The sequence below is a fragment of the Eriocheir sinensis genome, unplaced genomic scaffold (assembly GCF_024679095.1).
Source record: "Eriocheir sinensis breed Jianghai 21 unplaced genomic scaffold, ASM2467909v1 Scaffold476, whole genome shotgun sequence".
NCBI lineage: Eukaryota > Metazoa > Arthropoda > Malacostraca > Decapoda > Varunidae > Eriocheir > Eriocheir sinensis.
The window spans coordinates 102,501-128,051 of NW_026111805.1; the positions used below are offsets into that span (position 1 = coordinate 102,501).

At 43.1% G+C, this 25,551-nt stretch overlaps 1 protein-coding gene across 1 annotated transcript in view; it reads left to right on the forward strand.

The window, feature by feature from the left end:
* Positions 1-25,551, forward strand: part of LOC126992488 (ankyrin-3-like) — a 74,879-nt gene that overhangs the window by 17,373 nt on the left and 31,955 nt on the right. The window contains exons 2-3 of the mRNA XM_050851245.1: positions 2,289-2,704; positions 2,947-3,060. Coding sequence (XP_050707202.1) covers positions 2,289-2,704; positions 2,947-3,060 — 530 coding nt within the window. The remainder of the gene's footprint in view (positions 1-2,288; positions 2,705-2,946; positions 3,061-25,551) is intronic.

Below are 25,551 nucleotides of genomic sequence, written 5' to 3' on the forward strand. Positions count from 1 at the left end.
CATTATCGTTGCTCAGATAAATGAGTACGATGCTTGGTGTTACAGGCGCGAAAATTTGAAAACGTCGCATCGGATAGGGTTAATGCAATCAATCGCTGGTGTGGTAAGTCGTTTGTATAGATGGTGTATAATGTTGGCTAAATTGTGCTACCTTGTGGAACTCCCGCTGTTAGTTTGAGGGGGGGGACCCGTGTAATTCCCGATTTCTATCTTTGCGCGTCTGTGTATGATGAAGTTGTTTAAGAATTTGGTGGTGGTATCTGGGAGATTTAAATGGGCTATTTTATATTGCTGGCCATCATGCCAAGCTTTGTCGAAAGCTTTTGAAACATCTCTTAGCATTAAGTAACATTGTTTTTTCTGTGCTGTGTGATGCGCTAGTGTCTCGTGTACAGTGGTGAGTGCTGTATCTGCTTCTCGTTTGTTTCTGAAGCCATGCTGAGTTTTATTTAATATATTATTTTCTCCTAAAAATTGTCTGAGTCTCGTGTTCATGATTTTTTCCATGATTTAGCCAGTGACTTCTAATAAAGAAGTTGGTCTGTGGTTTATTGGGTTGGTGTGGTCTGTGTTAGGTTTGGGTATTGGTTAGATGATTGCAATTTTGAATTTCTTGGGAAATATCCCATAGAGAGGGTGTGGTTGAATAGCCATTAAAGCTTTATTAGTGCGTTTTCTGGTAGATTTTTCAGTACTGATTTGTTGATTTTAGTTTCTCCCGGAGTATCATTTGGAGGTATTTTACTGGGCTTTGTATTTGTGTTTGTCAGATAAGCGTGTCTGTGTGCTGTGTGCCTTGGGGTCTTCCTATATTTGATATATTATGTGTGCTGCGTGTTGCTTCATTTATTTGTAGGTATTCTTCGACTTCTCTTTGTTGTTCTTTGTCATATTGAGCATTTTCCTCGGGAGTAGTTTTAAATATGTTTTCCCAGATTTCCCGGAACATTTCTTCTTTCTCTTCGTCTTCTGTTTGTTTACGGTTGTTTTTGATGAGATGTTGTTTTACTGGTGTTTTCTTTGCTTCAAGTTTATTGACCTGGTTCCAAAATTTTTGAGGATCGTGATAACATTTTGTTAGTTTTGTTAGTGACTGGGTGTAGTTTTTGTCTCTGATATTTTTGCTTTCTTTCTGTGTTTCTGTTGTTAGTGTTTTGTATCGATTATATTGTACTATATTCCAACCTTGTACTTCTTCTTGTAGATGCAATTGTTGGAACTGGTGTTGGAGGTGTCTTAAACTTGGACTTGATATTTGTTTTTGCGATATGATTTTTCTTTTCATTGGTATATTGTTGGCCATTCCTTTTTCTATTACCTTATGCCATTGTTCCATTTTGTTACCTATTGTTTCTTTGTTCATATGATCTTCTATTTCTATCGTTTCTATTTCTTGTTCCACTTCCTCTTTTAGTTTTTCCCAATTTGCTTTTCTTATACCAAATGTTGGAGGGATTGAGTTAGTGATGGCTTTGCTTGTTAACGTAATGATTATGTAAAGATGGTCTGAAGTGGTAGGTGGTCGAGGGTTTATTATTGCGTTATGTGTGGCTTTGTTTCTGGATATTACCATGTCGTATGTTGTAGTACGTGTGTTTTGCGAGAAGGGGTGGTGGTGGTGGTGTTTATTGTATAGTGGTTGAGGTGATGATTTTTGTGTGTTCCTTTCCTCCACTCCTCCGTCCCTTCACTCCTCTCCTCTCACTCCTCTAGATATACTTCCTCTCCCTCCTTTCTTTATCCTTCCTCTCCCTCCCCTCCTTCTCCTTCCTCTCCCTCCCCTCCTTCTCCTTCCTCTCCTTCCCCTCCTTCTCTTTCCTCTCCCTCATCTCCTCTCACTCCCCTCCATATCCTTCCCTTCCCTCTTCTCCCTGCAGTCCTTATTCTCCCTTCCATCCCCTCCTCCCTATCCCTCGCCTCCCCCTTATCCTTCCCCTCCCACCTCTCATAACTCTACCTACACTCCCTTCCCTCCGTCATCCCCCTCACCTCCATCCCTCCACTCTTTCCTCCCACTCACTTCCGCTGTCATTAAATTCTCTTCTCCCCTTCCTTCCTCTCCCCTCCTTCTCTCGCCTCCTCCCTCTCCCTCTCCTCCCGCCACACTCGTTATTACCGCAACAACAGGCCTCTCTGCCTCCCGTATCCAGGATCAGCAGTATTCACAACAGCCTCCGTTGTGGCTGCCGTGCAGTGTGTCACACGGCGGCACTAGGGCACTGTCTGGTAACGTAATGGTCACTGCCGAGCACTGAAAACTGTCCGTCTCTCCCTCTTCCCACAAACAGGATGGACGGCCCTCCACTGGGCTACAGTAAATGGTGAAGCTGAGTGTGTGTCTACCCTCATCCCGGTAACGCCGCCCACCCCCGAGCTGCTGCAGGCCGCCGACGGACACACCCCGGTGCACCTCGCCAGCTTTGGTGGCCACGAGGCTGTGCTGAAGGCCCTGGAGGGGGCTGGCTGGCCTCTTTACGCAATGGACGGCGATGGCCTGACACCCCTGCATTGGGCTGTTAAGGCAGGGCGTCTGAACGTGGTCAGGTACCTGCTGGATAAGTATGCGGCGCCCAGTACGGGGGCCGATGATGACCTCACGCCGCTGGACTTGGCTAAGAGGCAGGGTAAAGACTTAGCAGCGAGGTGGCTGACGAGGAGGAGCGGCGCGGTGCACGGGGACACCGCCCACAGCCTGAATCCTGAGGTGGGTTTTGGCATGCTGTTAGCATCTACCTCGCTATCGATCTGTCTGTCTCTACCATCTGTCTATCAGTGTACCTCTCTCTCTCTCTCTCTCTCTCTCTCTCTCTCTCTCTCTCTCTCTCTCTCTCTCTCTCTCTCTCTCTCTCTCTCTCTCTCTCTCTCTCTCTCTCTCTCTCTCTCCTCATGAAGAGCCTGGCTGCCAGTCTCAATTGGTGGTAAAGTCAGTGGCGCCTGTCGTTGCAGGTCACGTCCAGTGCCGGGGTGAACGCTGCAGCAGGTGACGACACGCTGCGGCCAGAGGACGTGAGGAAACTGCTTGGCTTCAGGGAATGGCTGATAGACCGCTTGAACAAGAAGGTAAGGAATGTTAACATAGCTACAATAGACAGCAAGATAAACAACATGATTACTTGTGATGATTGCAGTACTTATGATGATAATAAAAATAATAATAATAATAATAATAATAATAATAATAATAATAATAATAATAATAATAATAATAATAATAATAATAATGCTAATAATAATGCTAATAACAATAATAATAATAATAATAATAATAATAATAATAATAATAATAATAATAATAATAATAATAATAATGATAATAATTAAAATGAAAAATAACAAAAAAGCATCGACGTATATGATTGATATGATTGTTGATAGAAAAATAAAAGTAGAATAATTTTTAATATTATTATCAAAATCTACGCTATGCATGTTAATATTTGTATTGTTATTACTGCTAGTCATGATATGGTTATCCACATCGTCACAACCGTTGAAATTATTATTATTATTATTATTATTATTATTATTATTATTATTATTATTATTATTATTATTATTATAATAATTATTATTATTATTATTATTATTATTATTATTATTATTATTATTAGTGTTTACATTATTATTAGGAGTGTTTTCTTGTCATAGTTTTCATCAATATATCATTATTATTATTATTATCATTTTGATTATTATTATTTTTATTATTATTATTATTATTATTATTATTATTATTATAATTATTGTTATTATTATTATTATTATTATTATTATTATTATTATTATTATTATTATTATTATTATTATTATTATTATTATTATTATTATTATTATTATTGTTATTATTGTAAGGACATCTTCGACAAGTTGAGTGCATGAGGAGGGAGGAAGCACGGGTGTGTTTAAGATGAGTTCATTCCCGACTAGTTTCGCTTTCGCTTTTTGAGAGGAACTGAGGTGGCTTTTTTTTAGACAGAGAGAAGAGGGGGAAGAATTAGAAGAGGGTGGGTGAGGAAGGTAAAGAGAGAAGTAAAGAAGGAGTAGGAGGGAGAAGAGAATGGAAGTCCAGCTATCTGGGGCATTTTATGACACTTTTAGGCTTACACTCAGTTCATGAAGTTGGAGTTTGGTTGATACATTGTTTGGCACTTAGTCTACGTTATGTTCACAACAGGTTGTTACACGTTCAATTTCGGCAGAGTTACGATTGTGTTTACATTTGTGTTTTTGGGCGTAAAGTGTAGTTGTGGTGTTTACGTGTAGCTCGCTAGCCGAGTGTGGATGCAGTGATTCGGGAGTTGCTTCCTTGGGGTAGTTCAGATTCAGTGGAGTAGCGGTGCAGGCATGGAGTTTATTGCTGCAAGGCTGCTTGGGAGGTCTCTGTGGTAGTAGGTTAGACCGGAGCAAGTCGGCACACTTTTTACATTTTCGCTGATGGAAGCAAAACAATAGAGGATTTTGTTAATTTGATAGTTTCAGTCAAAACTACAAACATTCCTCTTACATTCCATGCAATAAAAACAATGTTTTCTCTCCAAACAAAGGTACAGCATTCTTTAGAAAAAAAATAATTAACATGTACCAACTTACCCCGCATACGGGGTAAGTTGGCACACACTATGGGGTAAGTTGGCACATCATATATTAAAAGCAAATTAGAAGCGTACGACCGTAAATTTATATACAGATTATCTGTACTGCGTAATTTAAAGACCATTCTGTCCCAAAGTAACACAAAACATACATTTTCAGTCAAGAAAATACCGATACCACAGCATCATAACAAAAGACTGACCATTTATCATTTTAAAGTGCAAATAAATCATTAATTGTAGCCAATTTGCTTATCAATCTATCTGTCAAAAGCAGCCTCGCACTGTAGGCTATGTGAGTGTGTGCATGCCGCAACCAGTTCATGTATAGCTTAATGTGAGGCAAGTTGACACTGAGCCAACGTGCCCCGTTTTCATTGAGCCAACTTGCCCCATTCAAGAAATTAGTCATGAACAACGATTTTAGTATATACTGAGAAACCTAGTGTGATCGGTATTGAGGGTAGACAGACCTTATACCCTAAGTTAGAATATGGGTGAATTGAAAAGTACCCCCCAATAAACAGAGACATGTTATAGCAAATAATATAATCAAAAGAAAACTTACTTTCCAGCATCAAAATCAAACTTTGCCCCACAGCAGCCAACTCCTGCGACTCCTCAGGATGGCAGTTTGTTAGTAACTGGGGATCACTGTGGCGATCACTTGGTGTGTGTATCGCTGCCGTCGAGCAGTAAATAGTGAAATTATTTCAAGTGTGCCAACTTACCAACCCCTGTAGCAAACTTGCCCCGGTCTCCCCTACCTGAGTATGTTGTTCGCGTTGTCAGTGAGGGTGTTAAAGTGGTGTATGCTGAGTTGAGTGTTACTGAATGTGTGTGTGGGAATGGGAGGGTAATCAAGGATAGGCAGGATAAATGTTTTTACAAGGTGGGTTTTTATGTTTGTGCATGGGCATCAGCTTAAATCTGTATAGTTTTGACGTACTGGCAAACTGGACTCTATTCCGGACATGTTTATAGTAACCATTTGTGGAGATGTGGAGATCCAGGATTTTGCCCGTTTGTTGCGTGTGGTGTGTGTCATTTGCAGTAATCAGTTGTTCATTGGTATAGGGAGCCGAGTCTCATGACAGTGAATTTGTTGGTGTTGGTTTGTATTCGCCATCTCGACTCATAGGAGTTAAGGGAGTCACTCTCCCGGGATGTTGAGAGTTGAGCCATCTGAATTGACCTCCCTGTAGTTAGCGGGGTAGTGAGGGTTTTTACGAACTTTTGGTATCAGTTTCAACGTGGCCTTCTTGAACTTGTCGGGAAGTAGCCTGCTGAAAGGGAGGCTTTGAGAGTCTTTGTTTAAGTATGCAATGGCTTCAAGTGGAAAGTGTTTTATGATGGTTTTATTTATACCACTTTGTCCTGGTCATGTCTTTTTCATGCCTTTGAATATGGAAAGGATGTGTTCGGATGTAATTTCAAAAGTGAGGAACTTGTCAGAATTTAGGGCCGGTCTTTCAGTCCTTTCGGGAGCGGTAAAACGAAAACGCGCACTAGGTTCGTTGGCTGGTGTACGAGAGCAAGGCGCCCGTCTTACAATCAAAGATTTACGCTCCCCAACGAGACCCGCACCGAACCTAAATCGTCGGCAGTGTTGGTATAACTGGTCGGCCGAGGTTGGGAGGCGTGAGTGCTAAAACGTAAACAAAGTCACGTGATTTATCGGCGCGTACCATGAACTGTGCAGCGGCCACAGTTGTTTTTCTCGAGATAAATCATGTTTTCAGGATTACCTCGTCTCCAGGTAGAGTTGTGGGCATACCTCAAAGCTTGAGTCTGTGATAGGTAATAATAATAATAATGACAGGGCCAGTGTGACATTTCTGCTACCCACAGTTTATCTTCTCAAAGTTTTTCTAGATACCCATTAGTTAGTCAGCCCAAAAGGGTGCACGAATAGCTGGGTGAGCTGCGTGTCGACTGATTAAGCTGAGATTCATACACGGACACACGGATGTGCTGCTGAACCTGCTAACCAATGCATCAGTGTTTCTTTAAGCGTAGGCGTAAGCAACAGAAGCCCCGAAGTCTTCCTCAAACTATATTTAGCATTAGTTAGACCTCATCTTGACTATGCGGTTCAGTTCTGGTCACCTTACTATAGAATGGATATCAAAATGTTAGAATCGGTGCAGAGGAGAATGACTAAGATGATTCAGGGGTTGAGAAACTTGCCATACGAGAGAAGACTCAAACAGTTAAACTTGCATTCTCTAGAAAGGCGAAGGGTGCGTGGAGACATGATCGAGGTTTATAAATGGATGAAGGGCTTTAATAAGGGAGACATTCATAAGGTTTTGTTGGTAAGAGAACCGGGTAGGACACGAAGTAACGGATTCAAACTGGATAAATTCAGATTCAACAGGGACATAGGCAAAAATTGGTTTACTAACAGGGTGGTGGATGAGTGGAATAGGCTTAGCAGTCATGTGGTGAGTGCCAATACAATTGTCACATTCAAAAATAGACTAGATAAATTCATGGACAGCGATATTAGGTGGGGTTAGATACACGGGAGCTTAGGGTCAAAGGAGCTGCCTCGTACAGGCCTACCGGCCTCTTGTAGACTCCGGCGTTCTTATGTTCTTATGTTCTTATTAATAATGTACTGGCCATTTTTGACGTGCCACCCTCCCAGCTGTTCATTCTCCTTTTCAGTGTGATAAAAAAGGGGGAATACTGGATAAAACGCCCTCGGAAGACTATTTACAAAGTCTTTGGTAAATAGTTTAGCTCTGCCACTTCAAAATACTCTTCCAAGCTGTGGGCAAAGGGCAAAAATAAATGCTCTTTAACCATATTATGAAGGTTTACATTATAAGTATTGACTAACCTAAGCAGCCGTAACATAACCAAATCTAACCACTGCAGCCACCGCCCAGACTGTCCAGTGCACTGACAGTGTTGGCAGGGGGATGGTCGTGTTGCGTAGATTAGTTAGTTTTCGTTATTACTTTATACTTTATACTCCTCCGTGGTCTAGTGGTCAGCGTGCCTGTCTTCTACTCCGCGGGCCCGGGTTTGAATCCCAGCCCGGGCAGTCGGTGTGCAGCTCACCCAGCTGTTCATCCTCCCTCTCTGGCTGGTAGATAAATGGGTACCTGGGGAAACCTGGGGAAGGTAAACTGTGGTAACCCGGATGTCACACTGGCCCTGTGTCCCGCGGTAATGGGCTCCCTCCCACCACAGGCTCAGGGGCTAATGCTACGGAGATGAGCACCGAGGCCACGCGCTGCTACAGCGTATGCCCCCAACTTTACCTTACCTTTATTACTTCATTTGAACTACTTGTTTGTATATTTTCTTCAAATTATAATGGTTTTGAGTATTATTAATCTGAAAATAGTAAGAAAAAAAGTAGTGGGAATTGTTTCTTCACTCAAACAAATGGATATTTGGGAAAACCTGGGGAAGGAAACTGATAACTCCTGTCACACTAGCCATGTCCCAGAGTAAGTAGTTCTTGCCAACAACCAGCTCTAGGGCCAATAAGATGGAGATGAGCAATGAGGCCACATGCAGCTATAGCATATGCCCCCAACTCTACCTTTATTTATTTAGCATGGGGCAGAGGTAAGGAATTTATCGTTATCTCATATTACTATTTTATTGATAATATAGTTCTAGTTAGCCTTAGTACGTGCGATGAAAAAGGATTACACAGTCTAATAATTTATCTTTCGATGTTAAAAATACAAGTAAACGTATTACCATGTATAGATTTTCTTACAGCAAAAGGTCTTTTATGATATCTGTTGCTTGACTTCTTTTTGATGCTATGAATGGACACAGTCACCACAGGACAGACGCAGGGTTTTGTCCTGGAGCACAAATAGTGGATGATCCTGTCACCATTCTCCCTCCATTCTATCTGGCCTGTACGGTACTCTTTTCTTCTCTTCTGTAGCACACGTTCCATTGCTTTGGGCTGTTAAGCCTTAGTATTTGAAGATTTTCACCTTTGCCAACTGCACTCATTGAAACCTCACTGTACCATTATTTACATCTCCAGAGGCTCACTCACATGTACTCAGTCTTGCTCCTGGTGATTTTCATCCCTCTTCTACAGTGCATACCTCTACCTCTCTATGTCATTTTCAGTTTCTTCCCTGCCTTCACTACATACCACTGTGTTATCCACAAATACCATGGTCCACGGAGACTGCTGCCTGACCTCATCCGTCAGCCTGAACATCACTACTGAGAATGAGCGGACTGATCCTAGGTGTAGTCTAACTCCATAGCTCCTGCCATACCAGCAACATCATAAAGTTTTTCGGACACATGGTGTGCTTCCTCTGATAGAGAAATTATATGTAGAAAGGGTATCAGGTATATCAGTTGACATCTCCAATAGCCCTGCTGCCTGATAACGACAATTTATATATATATGCAGTCAGCTATGGTGAAGAGGAAATTGCTTGTGACCAGGTATTTCACTGTGACGAGAATCTTAAGATTCAGAAGAATTCCACATCCTGTGGGAGATACATATGTATATGTATATAAAGTATTGATATAAAAAAAATGCTGTCATGTTGAAATTAGGATAAAAATAAATAAATGTTGTGCAGAAAGCAAGAGAACTGAGAAAGAGACAAGCTGGAAAATTTAAACAGAAGTACAATATAACAGTGACTGAGGGACAGAGTGATGAATGGAAGAACAAATTTTAATGCTATTGCAGTTATAGCGTTTGCCCCCATCTTTAACTTTTTAAAACTGATAGGAAGGGGGCCAAGCCGAACCTAACCTGCACAATCCTACATGACTTACCAGAAGATTTTGGCCTGACCTGAGTGGTCTATTTCACAGGCACTGACTTCATGTTTTTGGTAAACTATGATGCTTTATCGTATGGAAATAATTATCGCACCAGAAAACAACGACGAGAACAAGGGAGCGAAATATTTACAGAATAACAACACAGCTATTTCAAGAAAATACATATATTAAAACAATCTCCTTAACTGCCATTCTCATAAATTACTCAAAAATGAATACTGTAGTCAGTATTTTAAATAAGTGAGAAAAATCATCTTACTGCTGTGAATACATGCTGTGAAGTAGCTGTCAGGGCAAATGACACTATCTTAAGGCTGCAGCTCAACATTAGGATAATAACCCATCACTGCTCAGGATAATATTAAGCTATTGCTGCTACAATAAACTATAGTGACTTAATAGACTGAAAATTATATATGATTCCACAGAACTAAGCAAACCTAATAATTAGTAACCTAATACTCTTTAACTAATAATCTATTAGAGCTAAAATAGTTACGGTACCTTTCATTGTAACACAGTAGCTTATCATCGCTTATCTAGTTATTCATAACACAAACAGTCGTACTGATAAGAACATAAAAATATATCAGAAGTATCAGAACGGTTCGTATTAGCTTAGGCTGGGCGGTAACCCGCGAACCAAACCCAGTGTTAGTGCCTGATTTTAGAAGAGCAAATTACGAGGGGGTTCGAAGACATCTTGAAGGGGTAAACTGGGATAATTTAGGGATTCATGAGGGCCAGAACTGTGGGTTGGAGAGACAGGAGAACCAGGTAGAAATGTCTTACAATAATTTAGTTAGAGTAACAGTAGAGGGGCAAGGACAGCATATACCACAGCGAACACTTAGAAAAGAAAACAATAACCCTAAGTGGATGACTCGTGGACTAAAACACGAGATAGGATTAAAGAAGGGAATTAATCAGAAAATAAAGAATGGTGAAACACATATCAGGGGCCGGTACGTCGAACTATCTAGATTAGTTAAGAAAAACACCAGGATAGCAAAAAGGAACTATGAGATCAAAGTCGCAAATGAGGCGAAAAGTAATCCTAAGGGCTTCTTTCGGATGTATTAAACAAAAACACGGGAGAAAATTGGACCGCTGAAAACATACCCAGGGGAGCTAGTAGAAAATTACGAAAATATGAGCACATTGCTGAACGACTACTTCCTTTCAGTTTTCACGCAAGAGGATCGAGCGACTATTCCGGAAAGGGTTCAGGTGTACGAGAGCGGTGATGGCGATAAATTGAGGGATATAATCATTACCAGGCAAGTAGTTCAGGATGAGATAGATACGCTTAAGAAGAAGAAGTTGCCAGGTCCTGGCGGGATATTTCCGAGGGTATTAAAGGAATTTAGTGATGTGCTCAGTGACCCACTAACCGACATCTTCAAGATGTCGGTATATACTGGCTATGTGCCGAGCCTATGGAAAGTAGCTAATGTGACGCCGATTTTCTAAAAGGGGGACAGGTCACCTGCTTCAAACTATCGCCCAATTAGCTTAACATCGGTTATAGGCAAGATGCCGGAGTCCATAAGAGCCAGTAACATTCGGAAGCAAACAGAGAAACATAGCTTAATTCACGACTCGCAGCATGGGTTCACGAAAGGTAGGTCATGCCTCACCAATCTCTTGTGCTTCTACAGAAAAGTATTTGAGGTGGTAGACAGAGATGAAAATTATGATGTAATATATCTTGATTCTAGTTAAGCGTTTGACAAAGTTCCACACCTACGACTGTTGCTTAAATTACAGGCTCACGGAGTAGAGGGTTAAGTTTTGAACTTGGTCACGGCGTGGCTTAGCAATAGGAAGCAAAGAGTGCAAAAAGATCTGACTGGGGATGTGTTACGAGTGGGGTCCCACAAAGTTCGGTATTAGTTCTACTTTTCTTTATTATTTATATCAATGACTTAGATACAGGAATTAGTAGTGATGTCAGTAAATTTGCAGATGATACCAAGATCGGTAGAGTAATTGAGTCGGATGAGGACGCCAGTATTCTCCAGGATGAAGTAAACAGACTGTATGACTGGGCGGATAAATGTCAAATGGGGTTCAATGTAGGGAAGTGCAGTATTATGAGTGAAGGTAGGAACAAATCCTCCTCCATAACTATTGCTTAAATAACACTCTCATAAGCAGGTCTGGGTGCGAGAGAGATTTAGGGGCTTTAGTGACCTCTGATCTCCGTCCAAGGGCACAATGCTTTCAAACTAGAAATCGAGCAAATAGGGTACTGGGATTTATTTCAAGGAGCGTAAGCAACAGAAGCGCCGAAGTCTTCCTCAAACTATATTTAGCATTAGTTAAACCTCATCTTGACTACGCGGTTCAGCTCTGGTCACCTTACTATAGAATGGATATCAAAATGTTAGAATCGGTGCAGAGGAGGATGACTAAGATGATTCAGGGGTTGAGAAACTTGCCGTACGAGGAAAGACTCAAACACTTAAACTTGCATTCTCTAGAAAGGCGAAGGGTGCGTGGAGACATGGTCGAGGTTTATAAATGTATGAAGGGCTTTAATAAGCGAGACCTTCATAACGCTTTGTTGGAAAAGAGAACCAGGTAGGACATGAAGTAATGGATTTAAACTGGATAAATTCAGATTCAACAGGGACATAGGCAAAAAATTGGTGTACTAACAGGGTGGTGGATGAGTGGAATAGGCTTAGGAGTCACGTGGTGAGTGCCAATACAATTCTCACTTACAAAAATAGATTAGACAAATTCATGGACAGCGATGTTCGGTGGGGATAGATACACGGGAGCTGAGGGTCAAAGGAGCTGCCTCGTACAGGCCTACTGGCCTCCTGCAGACTCCTGTGTTCTTATGTTCTTATGTCTTCATGTAACACCCGTGATGGGTGTAATTCTATAGTTCTGTGTTTTCTCCCCCTCCTGGGACCAGCTATTATGAATATCTCAATTATAACCTGGATGCTTTTGGGTGGCTGTCTTAAATATTCTTAATATTTCATACAGTAATTTATGTTGACTGAGTGCTACTAAACCCACAGGTATATGCAATGGTTTGTTCAGCCTGTCAGCATACCCACATGAGCCACGAAGACAACTACACACAACTTTTTCAAAAGAAATGTCGATAGATAATAAAACACTAAATATACTTGCCGAAAATATCCATTGCGTTGGCTGAGACGAGACTCTGTTGTGCTGGCGGTGTAACGATACGCTGCCAATGAAACGCTTGTTCAACAAACATAAAGGTGTTTTTAAATAATTATTTGCCTTATATATGCTTTCTGCATGCTAGGTATGTCATATCATTGCAGATTTACTCATTTACTTTGAATTTATAGGATACAAATCTCGTTTTCGTCACCTCAACAACGGCGAATTTTTTTTCGCAAGCGACCGACAAGCAGCCGTCGAGGAGTGACTGTAAGACCCGATCGCGCGCGGAAGGCTTTCGGTCGCTGGCCAGCCAACGAAAACGGGTGGATGTAAGACCGGCCCTGCTGGGGTCTGCATTGACGTGTGGGGAAAATCTATGGAGGTTATTGGCGAGAAAGTCGCGTACTTCAGGCTCTGTCTCTTCGTCGTCCCAGTCTTCGTCCGCGTCACTGAAAACGTCTTCGCAGTGATTTCTGTGTAGCGTCTCCTTCTCGTTGTTGTCGTACACTTTGTCGCGTCCAACAGTGGGGAGAAGAGGCTGTGAGGTTCGTCGTGTCGGTTCCCATGGTTGTTTTGTCTTACGCCAGAAGGTGGCTGGGTCATGGTATAGTGAGGCTGTCTCCGCAATGACCTCGCCCAGTGGGCGCAGCTGTCGCTCTGCAAGTGTTGTTGTAGCGTGAGTTGGAGCTGTTTGTGGCGTCTATAGAGGATAAGTCCAGCCATTGGTGTTGGCCTCATGCTGTATGGCTTTGTGTTGTGCTATTAGGGTGCGTGTCGTGTGACTCAAGTGAGGTGTGTTAGAGTTTTGTGGCGTGTTGTTGGAATGTTGTTTTTCTGCGGTCACAACTGTGTTGTACCATTCTTGAAGATACGTGTCGATGAAGTCAGTCAAGCTGCGGGTTGACAGGAGAGTCTGAGTTTTCAGCGATTTCTGGGAGAAATTGATCCCAGTTGGCCTGGCTGAAGTTGGGTCTGGGGCGTGTGGGGATTTGGATGGGAGTAGAAGAGATGGTAAGGATGACAGGGAAGTGGTCGCTCATGGTGATGGTGCCTTGAGTAATGCTGATATTGTGATAAGTGTTGTTGTTTGTGAGGATGATATCCGGTGTTGTGGCTGTGTTGCGAGCTATGTATGTGGGGAAGTGTGGGCCTATGTGTGAATGGTTCGTTGATTAATAAGGTGTTGTATTTGTCTTCCTTTGGTGTTGGTATGCGTGTAGCCTAGTGTCGGGTGGTTGGCGTTGGGATCGGCTATCATGTACACAGGAACTGTCTCCTGAAGATACGAAAATGATGACCTTGCCCGTGAGGTGGTGATCTCCACCGCAGGTGCGTCGAAATAAGTCATCTAGTAATTTTAAATTTTGATTGTGCTTGATGGCGATCGCAGTGCCGTCTGTGTGAGACCCTCGAGGAGGGCGGAGCGACTCGGCTGTGAGGAACAGGAGCCAATGGGAGTGGCTCTACCCTCGAGGAGGGCGGGGCGACTCGGCTGTGAGGAACAGGAGCCAATGGGGTGGCTCAACCCTCGAGGAGGGCAGGGCGACTCGGCTGTGAGGAACAGGAGCCAATGGGGTGGCTCAGCCCTCGAGGAGGCAGGGCAGATCGGCTGTGAGGAACAGGGCCAATGGGGTGGCTCAACCCTCGAGGAGGGCAGGGCGACTCGGCTGGGCTGGGAGACAGGAGCCAATGGGAGTGGCTCAACCCTCGAGGAGGGCAAGCGACTCAGCTGGGCTGGGAGGAACAGGAGCCAATGGGAATGGCTCAAAAAAAAAAAAATTCAAAATATTGAAATTGAAAAAAAGCATATTTAGAGTTTAGATAGCTCAAAAATAAAAACACCACTGGAACGGGCATACAAAATAAGTGTATTCTAGAGTTACTTTTCCATTTTTTTTTTTGTTTCTTCAAAGTTTAAACTTAGAAAATTTATATAAAAATTTTGATGATGTTTATCCAGATTCTGATCACTAGCATTTATAGCTAATTTTTTCTCTTTCAACGCTATCTTTATGTTTGTGCTGGGTCCATAAATAACTTAGAAATATCAAATAAATGCGCGTGTGACCCTGTTTTGAGAAAACGAAGGAAAACTAAATTTATCGATCGCCCATCGATTCTGCTCTCCGATGACAATGTATTGGTAATGAATGTCAATGTAACTCTAACCCTGTGTAACCACAACATCTTAGTGCAAATTAGCATTGCATTTACAGTTGTTGTGTCCCATATTTTGGCACCTGGTCCCCCCTCCTTGTCGGAGGTATTACTTGGTCGAAGCCAAGGGTATCAGAAGACGCCACCTTCCTCATTGTAGACCTGCCACAAGAAGCTGGGTGACTTTCTGTGATAATGTATTTCTTATCCTCCTTATCAGTTCCCTTAGCCTGGGGCTAGTGAGGTCCATCCTGCTGCTTGGGTTTGGTGTGGATGGTGTCTGATGTGATGTGGATGGTGTCTCATGTGATGTGGATGTTGTCTGCTGTGAGGTACTTGGTTTTGATGGTGAAGGTGTGCTGGGTGCTCTTGGAGACGTGGAGGCAACAGGTGGTGGTGGTGACCTCGAGTGGTGAGGAGTGGTGGTGGTGGTGGTGGTGGTGGCAAGGGAGGGAGGATCACTAATCACTTGCGCTAATTTTTGCCTCCCCAGCAACAGGTTGCGACTCCTAGCCTTGTGGTGTCTTCCTTTCCTCCCCATGGTGATCAAAGAACTATAGCAACTCGCGAGGAATATAGAAAATAAAGAGTTCAGTGTATTCCACGTGGGGGAGAAGTGGCGTGCCTTTCCTTTCAAGGTTTGTGTGGGCACTGACGCAGCGACGCTCTGCCTGCCTGCCCGACACCACCACCACCACCCACACTCGAAGAGATGCCAAGTGTCGCAATTCAAGAAAAAAAATATCCTCTATTGCAAAAATTACGGACATAAAAGCACTGATTCATGTATGCATATTTTGGCGCGTAAAGCTCTGTATGGCAACACTACCAGATATTTAAAGGGCCGCCAGACCGCGAGGATTTAAATTTTAAAAACTAACCTCGCCGTGACACCCCATTGTATCCCTGGTATGATGAGCCCATAAAGTGAATTTCGAGAATTAAAATATTCATCAAAATACCCCCAGACGCTCCCCATAAATTGGAGGAATAAGTTTCAAAACAAGCCTGAGGAATGCCCGTGTTGTGGACATGAAAGTGAGACTTTGCAACATTTTCTGTTAGAATGTCCAGAGAATTATGACATCAGAAACGACACTACTTTATCCATACAACTTCCTGACGCAGACACTGACACCAAACTTGGCAACATACTGGCACTCCCAACACTCAACAACAACCATATAGAGGACCGGAAAAATTATGTGAAAAGACTGTGGAATAAAAGAGCAAAGAAAGTAAAGGCTGTACAAGTGTGTGAAAACAAAATCTTCAAGTGCGAAACAAAAAACAACAAGATCTGTGCAAGTAGAGTAATGGACATGAAAAGCAAACAACAAAACTATTAGCAGGAAAATTAAGCAATTATAAAACTTTATGATCCGGCAAGTAGCAAATCTTGAGGTTAAAAGTGTAAAAATAATAAATACAAGAAGGAAGTGAAAAAAAGAAAAAGCGAGTCAATAGAAATTAAGAATCAGGAAAATAACAAGAAAAGATTCCGACAACTAAAGCAAAACAACAGTGGGAGCCGTCACGAAGGCAGTAATCAAACGCCCCCTACTGGACTGTGTGTGTGTGTGTGTGTGTGTGTGTGTGTGTGTGTGTGTGTGTGTGTGTGTGTGTGTGTGTGTGTGTGTGCAGGGCCGGATTATCTATGTCAGAAAGCCTCTCGTTGCCTGTGCAGGTTAAGATAATGGAAGAGGGGGTGGGGCGTCGTTAGGTGGTACTTATTCGTTTCTTCCAAATAACATGTGAATAAGTACGTAAGGCAAGTTGTTTGTGTATATTATTTTCGGTCTGTTTGCGTGTGCAGGGTCAGATTATCTTGGGAGCACAAGTAGACCATTTCATCATATCGTGGTTTGCGTTGGTGTCGGAATACCTGGTCAACAAGGCAGTTGGTTAATGAAGCGGGAAACGAGATATCGGCAAGTTCATAATATTCTCAGTACAACCGGCCCTGTATGTTACTGTTTTTATTTAGAGCAAAGAAACGCAGCTCAAGGGTGTAAATAGAAAATCACAAAAGCCCGCTCAGCGATGGGCGAAGCCGAGATCGCCTGCCTGTTCTGCCAAGGGCAGGGGCTGGGGCGGTCAGGTGGAGATGTATTGCACGGGAATTGTCCTCGTAGACCTCACGTCTCGCCCGTCTCTCTCTCTCTCTCTCTCTCTCTCTCTCTCTCTCTCTCTCTCTCTCTCTCTCTCTCTCTCTCTCTCTCTCTCTCTCTCTCTCTCTCTCTCTCTCTCTCTCTCTCTCTCTCTCTCTCTCTCTCTCTCTCTCTCTCTCTCTCTCTCTCTCTCTCTCTCTCTCTCTCTCTCTCTCTCACTTTTTTATGATAACTTGGACATTTTTGAGTAGGTAGCAGGAGCCGCACAGGTCTCTTGAAAGAGCCGCAGAGGGATAACTGAGGCCTTCAGTGTGACAGATAGCAATGACTTTGCGCTGGTCTAGTGAGGTCTCCATTGCGACTAACGTGAGCATGACTTATTGCAACAATCAAATCAACACAGGCTGGGAACGTATCATATGCAGTGATGGGTTCAGGTGCGTCATCATCATCAGGGGCACCAACCATTCCGAGGCGACCCGCCACGATCGACTCATTTTCATATCCATCGTGCCCAGGTGCTCGAGAAGCCTATGGTGAGAGTGTACATTAAACAATACTAAGGATATATAGAAAATGTACATTTAAAGTATTTACAACGCGAAATATTAGTAATATGTTTGCCTATCTACGGGTTTCCTAATTCTGGAGAAGAGCGAGTGATTGTTAGTCTCACGAGTGTCTTCACCGGGTGAGCTCGGTGCATGTGCAGCAGGAGGAAGGCTGGGAGTCTTGTTGGAGGCGTACACACACTCAAACATGTATCGTTACACATTCAGCACCAAGATCAACAGAATATACCAGGTCTTCTCAACCTCGTACCAGATTTCTCCTCTTCTGCGCATTGACGTCACCTGTAGCCCCTCAGAATGCTTCGACTAAAACCTATCCACAAGTCTTCACCTGACCACAGGTGTAGACGCATCCGTAATATCCATTTTCTCTGATTTCGATGGGTGACTTTAGCATTTAGGATCAATGAACTGAAGCAGTCACACAATTAATGGGCAGCTAGGGGTAAGAAAAGACTGGGTAGAAGAGGTTAAGGTGTTACAGGGGGTGTCAGGGTGGACAGCAGAACTGTTCAATAGAGGATGATTGCGGTGAGTAAGAATATGTCCAGAAATACTTGGCTAAGAAGGTTCATTACACACACACACACACACACACACACACACACATACACATACACATATATATATATATATATATATATATATATATATATATATATATATATATATATATATATATATATATATATATATATATATATATATATATGAAGAGAGAGAGAGAGAGAGAATACTAAATAGAAAATCAGACCACACAGGCCCCATGGAGCAGACTAGGTGGTCCTTAAACCTAAGTGATTCTACATTAATCAGATGGCTCCATAACGTTGCTTTTCTACTCTAGTTAATATCAAGTTCAAGGAAGTGACGCTTGAGCTTGTTTTTAAAGGAGTCAGTCGTGTTACGCTGGACCAATGACGGAGGAAGATTATTCCATTCTCGCACTACAACGTTGGTGAAGAAAAATTGGTGCAGTCTGAATTTACTTGTCTACATATGAGTTTTATGCCATTGTTCCTCGTTCGCAAAGTGCCATCGACCATAAACAATTTTGTTCTGTCTACATTCGTGAAACCATTAAGTATTTTAAAACATTCGATCAGTTTTCTTTGGAGGCGACGTTTCTCAAGTGAGAACATATTAAGGGTGGAAGGCCTTTCTTCGTACGATTTGTTGCGCAAGGAAGGGATCATTTTTGCTGCCCGACGATGAGCACCTAATTTAGCAATGTCCTTTGCATGGTGAGGAGACCAAAACTGTACCGCATATTTCAAGTGGGGTCTGACGAAACTATTGTAGAGCGGAAGTATTACATCTTTATTCTTGAATAAAAAGTTTCTTTTAATGAAGCCCAACATTCTGTTATCTTTATTTGCTGCATCGATGCATTGATGTGAGAATTTGAGGTTTGACGCGATTTTGAGCCCCAGGTCCTTAACGCACTGAACGCTTGTGAGTTTAACGCCGCGCATTTCCTAATCGAACTTCTTATTTATTTTTCCAACATGAAGGACCTGACACTTGTCTACGTTAAAGGGCATCTCCCATCTGTCAGACCAAGCTGAAATTTTGTGCAAATCCTCTTGGAGGCTTTGCCTGTCTTCGTCAGTGAGAACTGAGTTACCAATCTTTGTGTCGTCTGCAAATTTACTAATGCGATTATTGAGTCCAACATCCACGTCGTTGATGTAAATAATGAAAACACTGGGCCAAGAAGCGAGCCCTGAGGGACGCCACTAGTGACCGGCGCCCACTCTGACTTAAATCCGTCAATCACCACTCTTTGTTGTCTGTTGCTCAACCAATTCGCGATCCATTGATTTACTTGACCGTCAATACCTATTTGCTTTAATTTATAAATTAATTTATGATGTGGGACTATCAAACGCTTTCTGGAAATCAAGATAGCCTACTTCCAATGATTTGGTTACGTCATAAACTGAGAAGAGGTCGTTATAAAAGGTCAATAGGTTTGATAGGCAGGATCTTTTGTTACGGAAGCCAAGATGTGAATCCCCAATTAATGAGTGGCTTTCGAGGTAACTCACAATTTTGTCTCTAATTATGCTCTCAAGTAGCTTACCTACAATTGAAGTTAGACTAATGAATCGATAGTTACCTGGTATTTTTTTGGTCTCCTTTCTTAAAAATCGGTGTCACGGTAGCCTTTTTCCAATCCGAAGGGGCGATGCCTTGTCGCAAGAACATATTGAATACGGTTGTGAGGGAGGAGAGTATTTCGGTCTCTGTTTCTTTAAGCAGTTTAGGATATACTTTATCGGGTCCGGGACCTTTATTTGTTTTAAGTGAAAGGAGAGCTTTAAGGACTTCATCGGTTGTTATTTCAAAATTAGGCAATGCATGCTCGAGATTTACATTAGTACTGGTGTTGGTGTTAGTGGGAGGAGGACTGTTGGTATTAAAAACCAAGGAAAAGTAATTGTTTAAGATGTTTGAAATGTGTTGGCTGTCAGTCACTAGTGCACCGTCGCTGTTTGTTAAAGGTCCAATTCCACTTCTGATCGCCTTTCTGTTGTTTATGTAACTGAAGTAAGATTTCGGATTATTTTTACAGTTGGCTGCAATATTTTCTTCATATCTACGCTTTGCCTGACATATTAATCTTTTTACTCGTCGCCTGGCATCATTATAAAGTTTAATGTTTTCGGGCGTGCTTTGTTCATTCTTTAACCTTTAAAACAATTTTATCTCCTTGACTGAGTGTTTAATTTCGCTATTAAACCAAGGTGGGGTTTTATTAGTGTTAATTCGCTTCTCGCACAAGGGGACGAATGTGTTCTGCTGAATGAGTAAGTGATTTTTAAAGCTTAGTCAGGCTTCCTCTACATTGCCGTCATCTGATAGTTGTATTTCTGTTAGTTTTTGTCGGATTTCTACGAAGTTAGGTTTTTTGAAATTGGGCACCTTTACTTTATTTTCAGTCACTGATGTTTGAGCTCTAATGTCGACGCGCACTAATTTATGACCGCAAGAACCGATGTGTTCTCCTACCGTGACATTACTGACTAGGTTATCTTGGGTCGTTATAACAAGGTCGAGTATGTTACTTTGTCGAGTTGGCTCAAAAACCATTTGGCTTAGATAATTTTCTTCTAGAAATTCGATCATTCTATGTGACTCGCCTTTTGTACCTGACAGTGTCTCCCACTCGATATGGGGGAGGTTAAAGTCTCTTAATTTCAGTGAGTCCTTGTTATTAAGTGACAGAGAGAGAGAGAGAGTGTGAGTGTGAGTGGTGGTGAGTGTGAGTGTGAGTGTTAGTGTGTGAGTGTGAGTGTGAGAGTGTGGGTGAGTGAGTGAATGAGTGTGTGAGTGTGAGTGAGTGTGTGAGTATGAGTGAGTGTGTGTGTGTGTGTGTGAGTGTGGTGGTGGTGTGTGGTGTGGTGGTGAGTGTGTGTGTGTGTGTGGTGTGGTGGTGGTGTGTGGTGTGTGGTGTGTGGTGTGTGGGTGTGGTGGTGGTGTGTGAGTGTGTGGGTGTGGTGGTGAGTGTGTGAGTGTGGTGGTGGGTGTGTGGGTGTGGGTGGAGGTGTGGGTGTGTGTGAGTGTGGTGTGGTGGTGGTGGTGAATGAGTGTCAGGTGTGAGTGTGAGGTGTGGGGTGTGTGTGGTGTGTGGTGGGTTAAAGTGTGAGTGTGTGAGTGTGTGAGTGTGAGTGAGTGAGTGTGTGAGTGTGAGTGAGTGTGGGTGTGAGTGAGTGAGTGTGAGTGTGAGTGTGAGAGAGTATGAGAGTGAGTGACTGAGTGAAACACACACACACACTGTGACACACACACACACACACACACACACACACACACACACACACACACACACACACACACACACACACACACACACACACACACACACACACACACACACACACACACACACACACACACACACACACACACACACACACACACACACACACTGAGAGTCACACACACACACACACACACACACACACACACACACACACACACACACACACAGACACACACACACACACACACACACACACACACACACACACACACACACACACACACACACACACACACACACACACACACACACACACAGCAATGTTTAATATTCATTGAAATATATCTCGCTTTCATATTATTCTCCATCTGCTCTCTATCCTTACACAGTGACCTTCAAAACCTGCGCGTGAAAAGACCTGGTCTATTCCTTGATCTTGTTCAGCACTATACAAACTGACGCCAAGGACGAAGCCGTTGATAACATGCTACTCATGTTGGTATCACTGCTCATGTTTGGTGTGGCTTCACTAGCCTGTATCAAGTGAGCGGGACTCGTAAATGAAGCAGTAGAATTTGAGTTGGCTCAGTAACGCTTGAGGAAACACACAGGCTGAGTCTTAGTCGAAGTAAATTGGTCTGTGTTGTATGTAGCACTATATTATTGTCGTGTTTGGCTGATGAAATTAGGCTGTAACACCACACACAGGTGAATAGTTAAAATTTCGTCCAGTTTGGACACCATATAATAAACACCTTGTGTTATTGTTAGACTTTCTTTCTCACCAACAATCAATGCTTTTAGCGTTGCAATTTGAGGCTGTGTTTTTTTTCCAGATGCCAACAGCTTGTTCATGAGAGAAAAGACACGCTCAGTGGAAGCATTAGTTCCAGGTTGTCACATTATGAACTGAACTATATCTGACATGCATTGATGGTTGATGTTTTTGTCTTTGACATGGGGAATACTTTTACCCACCGCTGTTATGTATATCATATGAACATTATTGTTTTATTATTTGTGAATGTAAAGCTTGAACAAGTGGCACTCAAATCACTCCGTAATATTATGGTGATATCTGGTATCTCAGTGTCTCCCTCTCTATCCCTCCCTTACGGGGGTCCTGTCCTGCTCCCCCCAGCAGAGCTGAGGTGGAGGGGGTGATCGCACTTTTACCAACCCTGCCGAGATTACCGGGTTGCTCAGTGTGAAATTCGTCGGGCCCCACTGTAACGATAGTTTTTTTAGTGTGTGTACAGAGCAGTGATCTAATGGAGTGGAAAGCAGTGTCAGGTACTGATTCCCTCTCACACTGGCCATTGCCTTGGGGTGGTATGGGAGTACAAACTATACCGTTCCCCACAAGAAAATTACAAACCTCTCTAGACATACACTGAGATCCTTTATCAGTGACTCGATGACGGACAGCCGAATAATGCAGAGAGCTTCCTGAGGCACGAGACAACAGTTGGAGCAGACATGTCAGTGCAGGGAAAGGCGAAAGGAAGTCTGGAGCATTAACCGAAAGCAGCGAGGAGGTATTTGTTCCTAGAGCAAGAAGCTTTAGGTCCAATAAAATCTCCGGACATTCTGTCAAAGGGTTGCATGGACTGGATGAGTTTAGCTACTGGAGTCCTGAAATATCTACGTTTCAGCTCAGAGCAAATAGTGCATTGTAAACAAAGCCTTTTTACATCATGCAGAGAACAAGGTAAATTTTTGGACCTCATAAAATGTCAAAATCAAGCAACACCAGGATGGCAGAGTGAGGCAGGACCCTCATCGAGAGGAGGAGGGCGGGAAAGAGAAGTGGTACAAGCTGGGGGCAATGTGTCACAGGGAACATCTTCATTACCGGGACGAGGCTGAATATCATACTGGCATCCGGAGAGTTCCAGGCGCCATCGCATTATTTTGTCGTTCTTTATCACTGAAGAGTGATTCAACTTAACCCTATAAACCCCGAGGGTGGCCACATCTGGCCACCCCTCAAACATTCTATCAAAACGATACATTTTCTTATTATCATTTTTAAAAGTAATACAGTCATACAGATAAACGCATAAAATTAACAAAATTAAAATTTGATATCAATAAGAAGCATATGAATCCTCGTTATTTTGCTACATGAATATTTCAAGAAACCGACGCCAATCATTTTGAAACACAGTCGATAACTTATGGAAAGCGTTCAAACGGCTGCCGACGGTCAGATGTACAATAACCTATACGATACGACGATATTATTACTGTTACAAGTATATATACCTTTGCTGTATACTGCATGTTCTGCATTTTTTTCGTAATAAAGCTCTAGCTGATACACTAAATAGACCAACAAACAAACTGGCTGTGGTAACCATAATGAAGGAAGCCTATATAGGCTATATCCGTCGTTGGCAGCGTGCATTCTGGGTGCGTTTTAGCAAGGCCCTGTAGATGGCATTAGTTCTAGCGTGTGTGTTGTCAACGGGCGGCCGTTCGACACAAGCTTGTGATTGATGATTGATCGATAGTTTATTGTTGCAAGTAAACAACAATAGAGAAGGGAAGAACATGCCATCCCAACCACAGAGTTATATACCTAGAGCGCGCGCTCCAGTGTTGTGGGGTTGGCGGCGGGTGAGGCAAGCTACCCTGGTGCGGCAGCCATCTTGGGGAGCCCACTTTCCCTCACTCTGTGGTGGTAGTTTTGATGGTGGTGGTGGTGGTGGTGAGAGTGGTGATGGTGGTGGTGGTGGTGATGATGGTGGTGGTGGGGTTGGTGGTGGTGGTGATGGTGATGGTGGTGATGGTGGTGGTTAAGGTGGTGGTGGTGATGATGATGATTGTGGTGGTGGTGATGATGGTGGTGATGGTGGTGGTGGTGATGGTGGTGGTGGTGATGATGATGATGGTGGTGGTGGTGTTGGTGATGGTGGTGGTGGTGATGGTGGTGGTTGTGGTGGTGGTGATAGTGGTGGTGATGGTGGTAGTGGTGATAGTGGTGGTGGTGATGATGGTGGTGGTGGTGATGGTGATGGTGGTGGTGGTGATGGTGGTGGTTGTGGTGGTGGTAGGTTTTCGTGGTGGTGGTGGTGGTGGTGGTGGTACGTGATGGTGGTGGTGGTGATGATCGATGGTGATGGTTGTGGTACGTGATAGTGGTGGTGGTGGTGGTCCTGGTGATGGTGGTTTTCATAAACAGAGAGAAAGAGAGAGAGAGAGAGAGATAAAGGGTTATGTCATATGTCGTCAGACCGTCTCTCTCTCTCTCTCTCTCTCTCTCTCTCTCTCTCTCTCTACCACCATCATCACCACCACCACCACCACCACCACCATCACCACCACCACCAACACCTTTACAACACCACCACCATCACCACCTATATACCACTACCTCCACTTTGAAGTTCCAGCTGGAGCACAGAGTTGGCTGGACTGGGCTCCCAAAGATGGCGGCCGAGGTACTTCCGGTTGCCGCACCAGTGTCTGGCTCGCGCGCTCTGGGTATATAACTCTGTGATCCCAACCCTAGTAATACACGGGGAGGTGCGTTCGTGTGTGCGTGTCGGCGTGTGTCAACGGGCGCGAGTCTCTCGGGGCGGCGGCGGCGGCTACACATGCTCGTTTTGAATGATGAATTATGGTACATACAATACTTATCTTGGCATTACCCTGAGGTGATAGCTGTGTCTCGTACATTATAACATTTGTTTATTTCTTTTACTCTGGCCAGACAATTCTTAGAGCTAATAAAGAAAAAAACATACGTCCTTGAGTGAGTGACGGTGACTCACGATGCTGAGACGCTGAGTCTGTCAGACGTCACTCACGTCAGCTTGCCTCAGGCCTCCAGCCCGTCCCCACACTACGCCCCACAGGCCCCCACTGACTTTTTCCCCTTCCTTTTGAACATTCTAATTGCCTCTGTTTACCATCGAGTATAGAGAAATACTGGAAAAGAAGTAAGAACAGTTCAAGCGACAGAGAGGGGCGAAGAAAAGAAAGAATAGACGAAGTACTGCCCATTCTTCTTCCCCCCCGCTTCCTCAAACCTTTTAAATGACTGTCTCTTTGTTGTCGAGGAAGTAGCCTAATCGTGAAAACATAATGAAAACTAAGTAGCTACTCTACGGTTTCAGAGCTGGTTATCTTTCCGTTTTTTCTCCCCATAATGGAAAAAAGATATGAAGATATATGATTAGTTATCTAGACAAATTATTGGTACGATTTTGATGGGGTGATTTATTTATTTTTTTTCTTGAATGCCAAAACGAGGATATAGAAATGGAAATGCAAGTTGTCTGATTGATTGTGTCTTATTCTCCGTCTTTCCTGTCCTGGTATTTAGGTATTTATTTATTATCACGATGTAACTAATCGTTCTTCTAAGGGTATTTGCAATGTCTGTA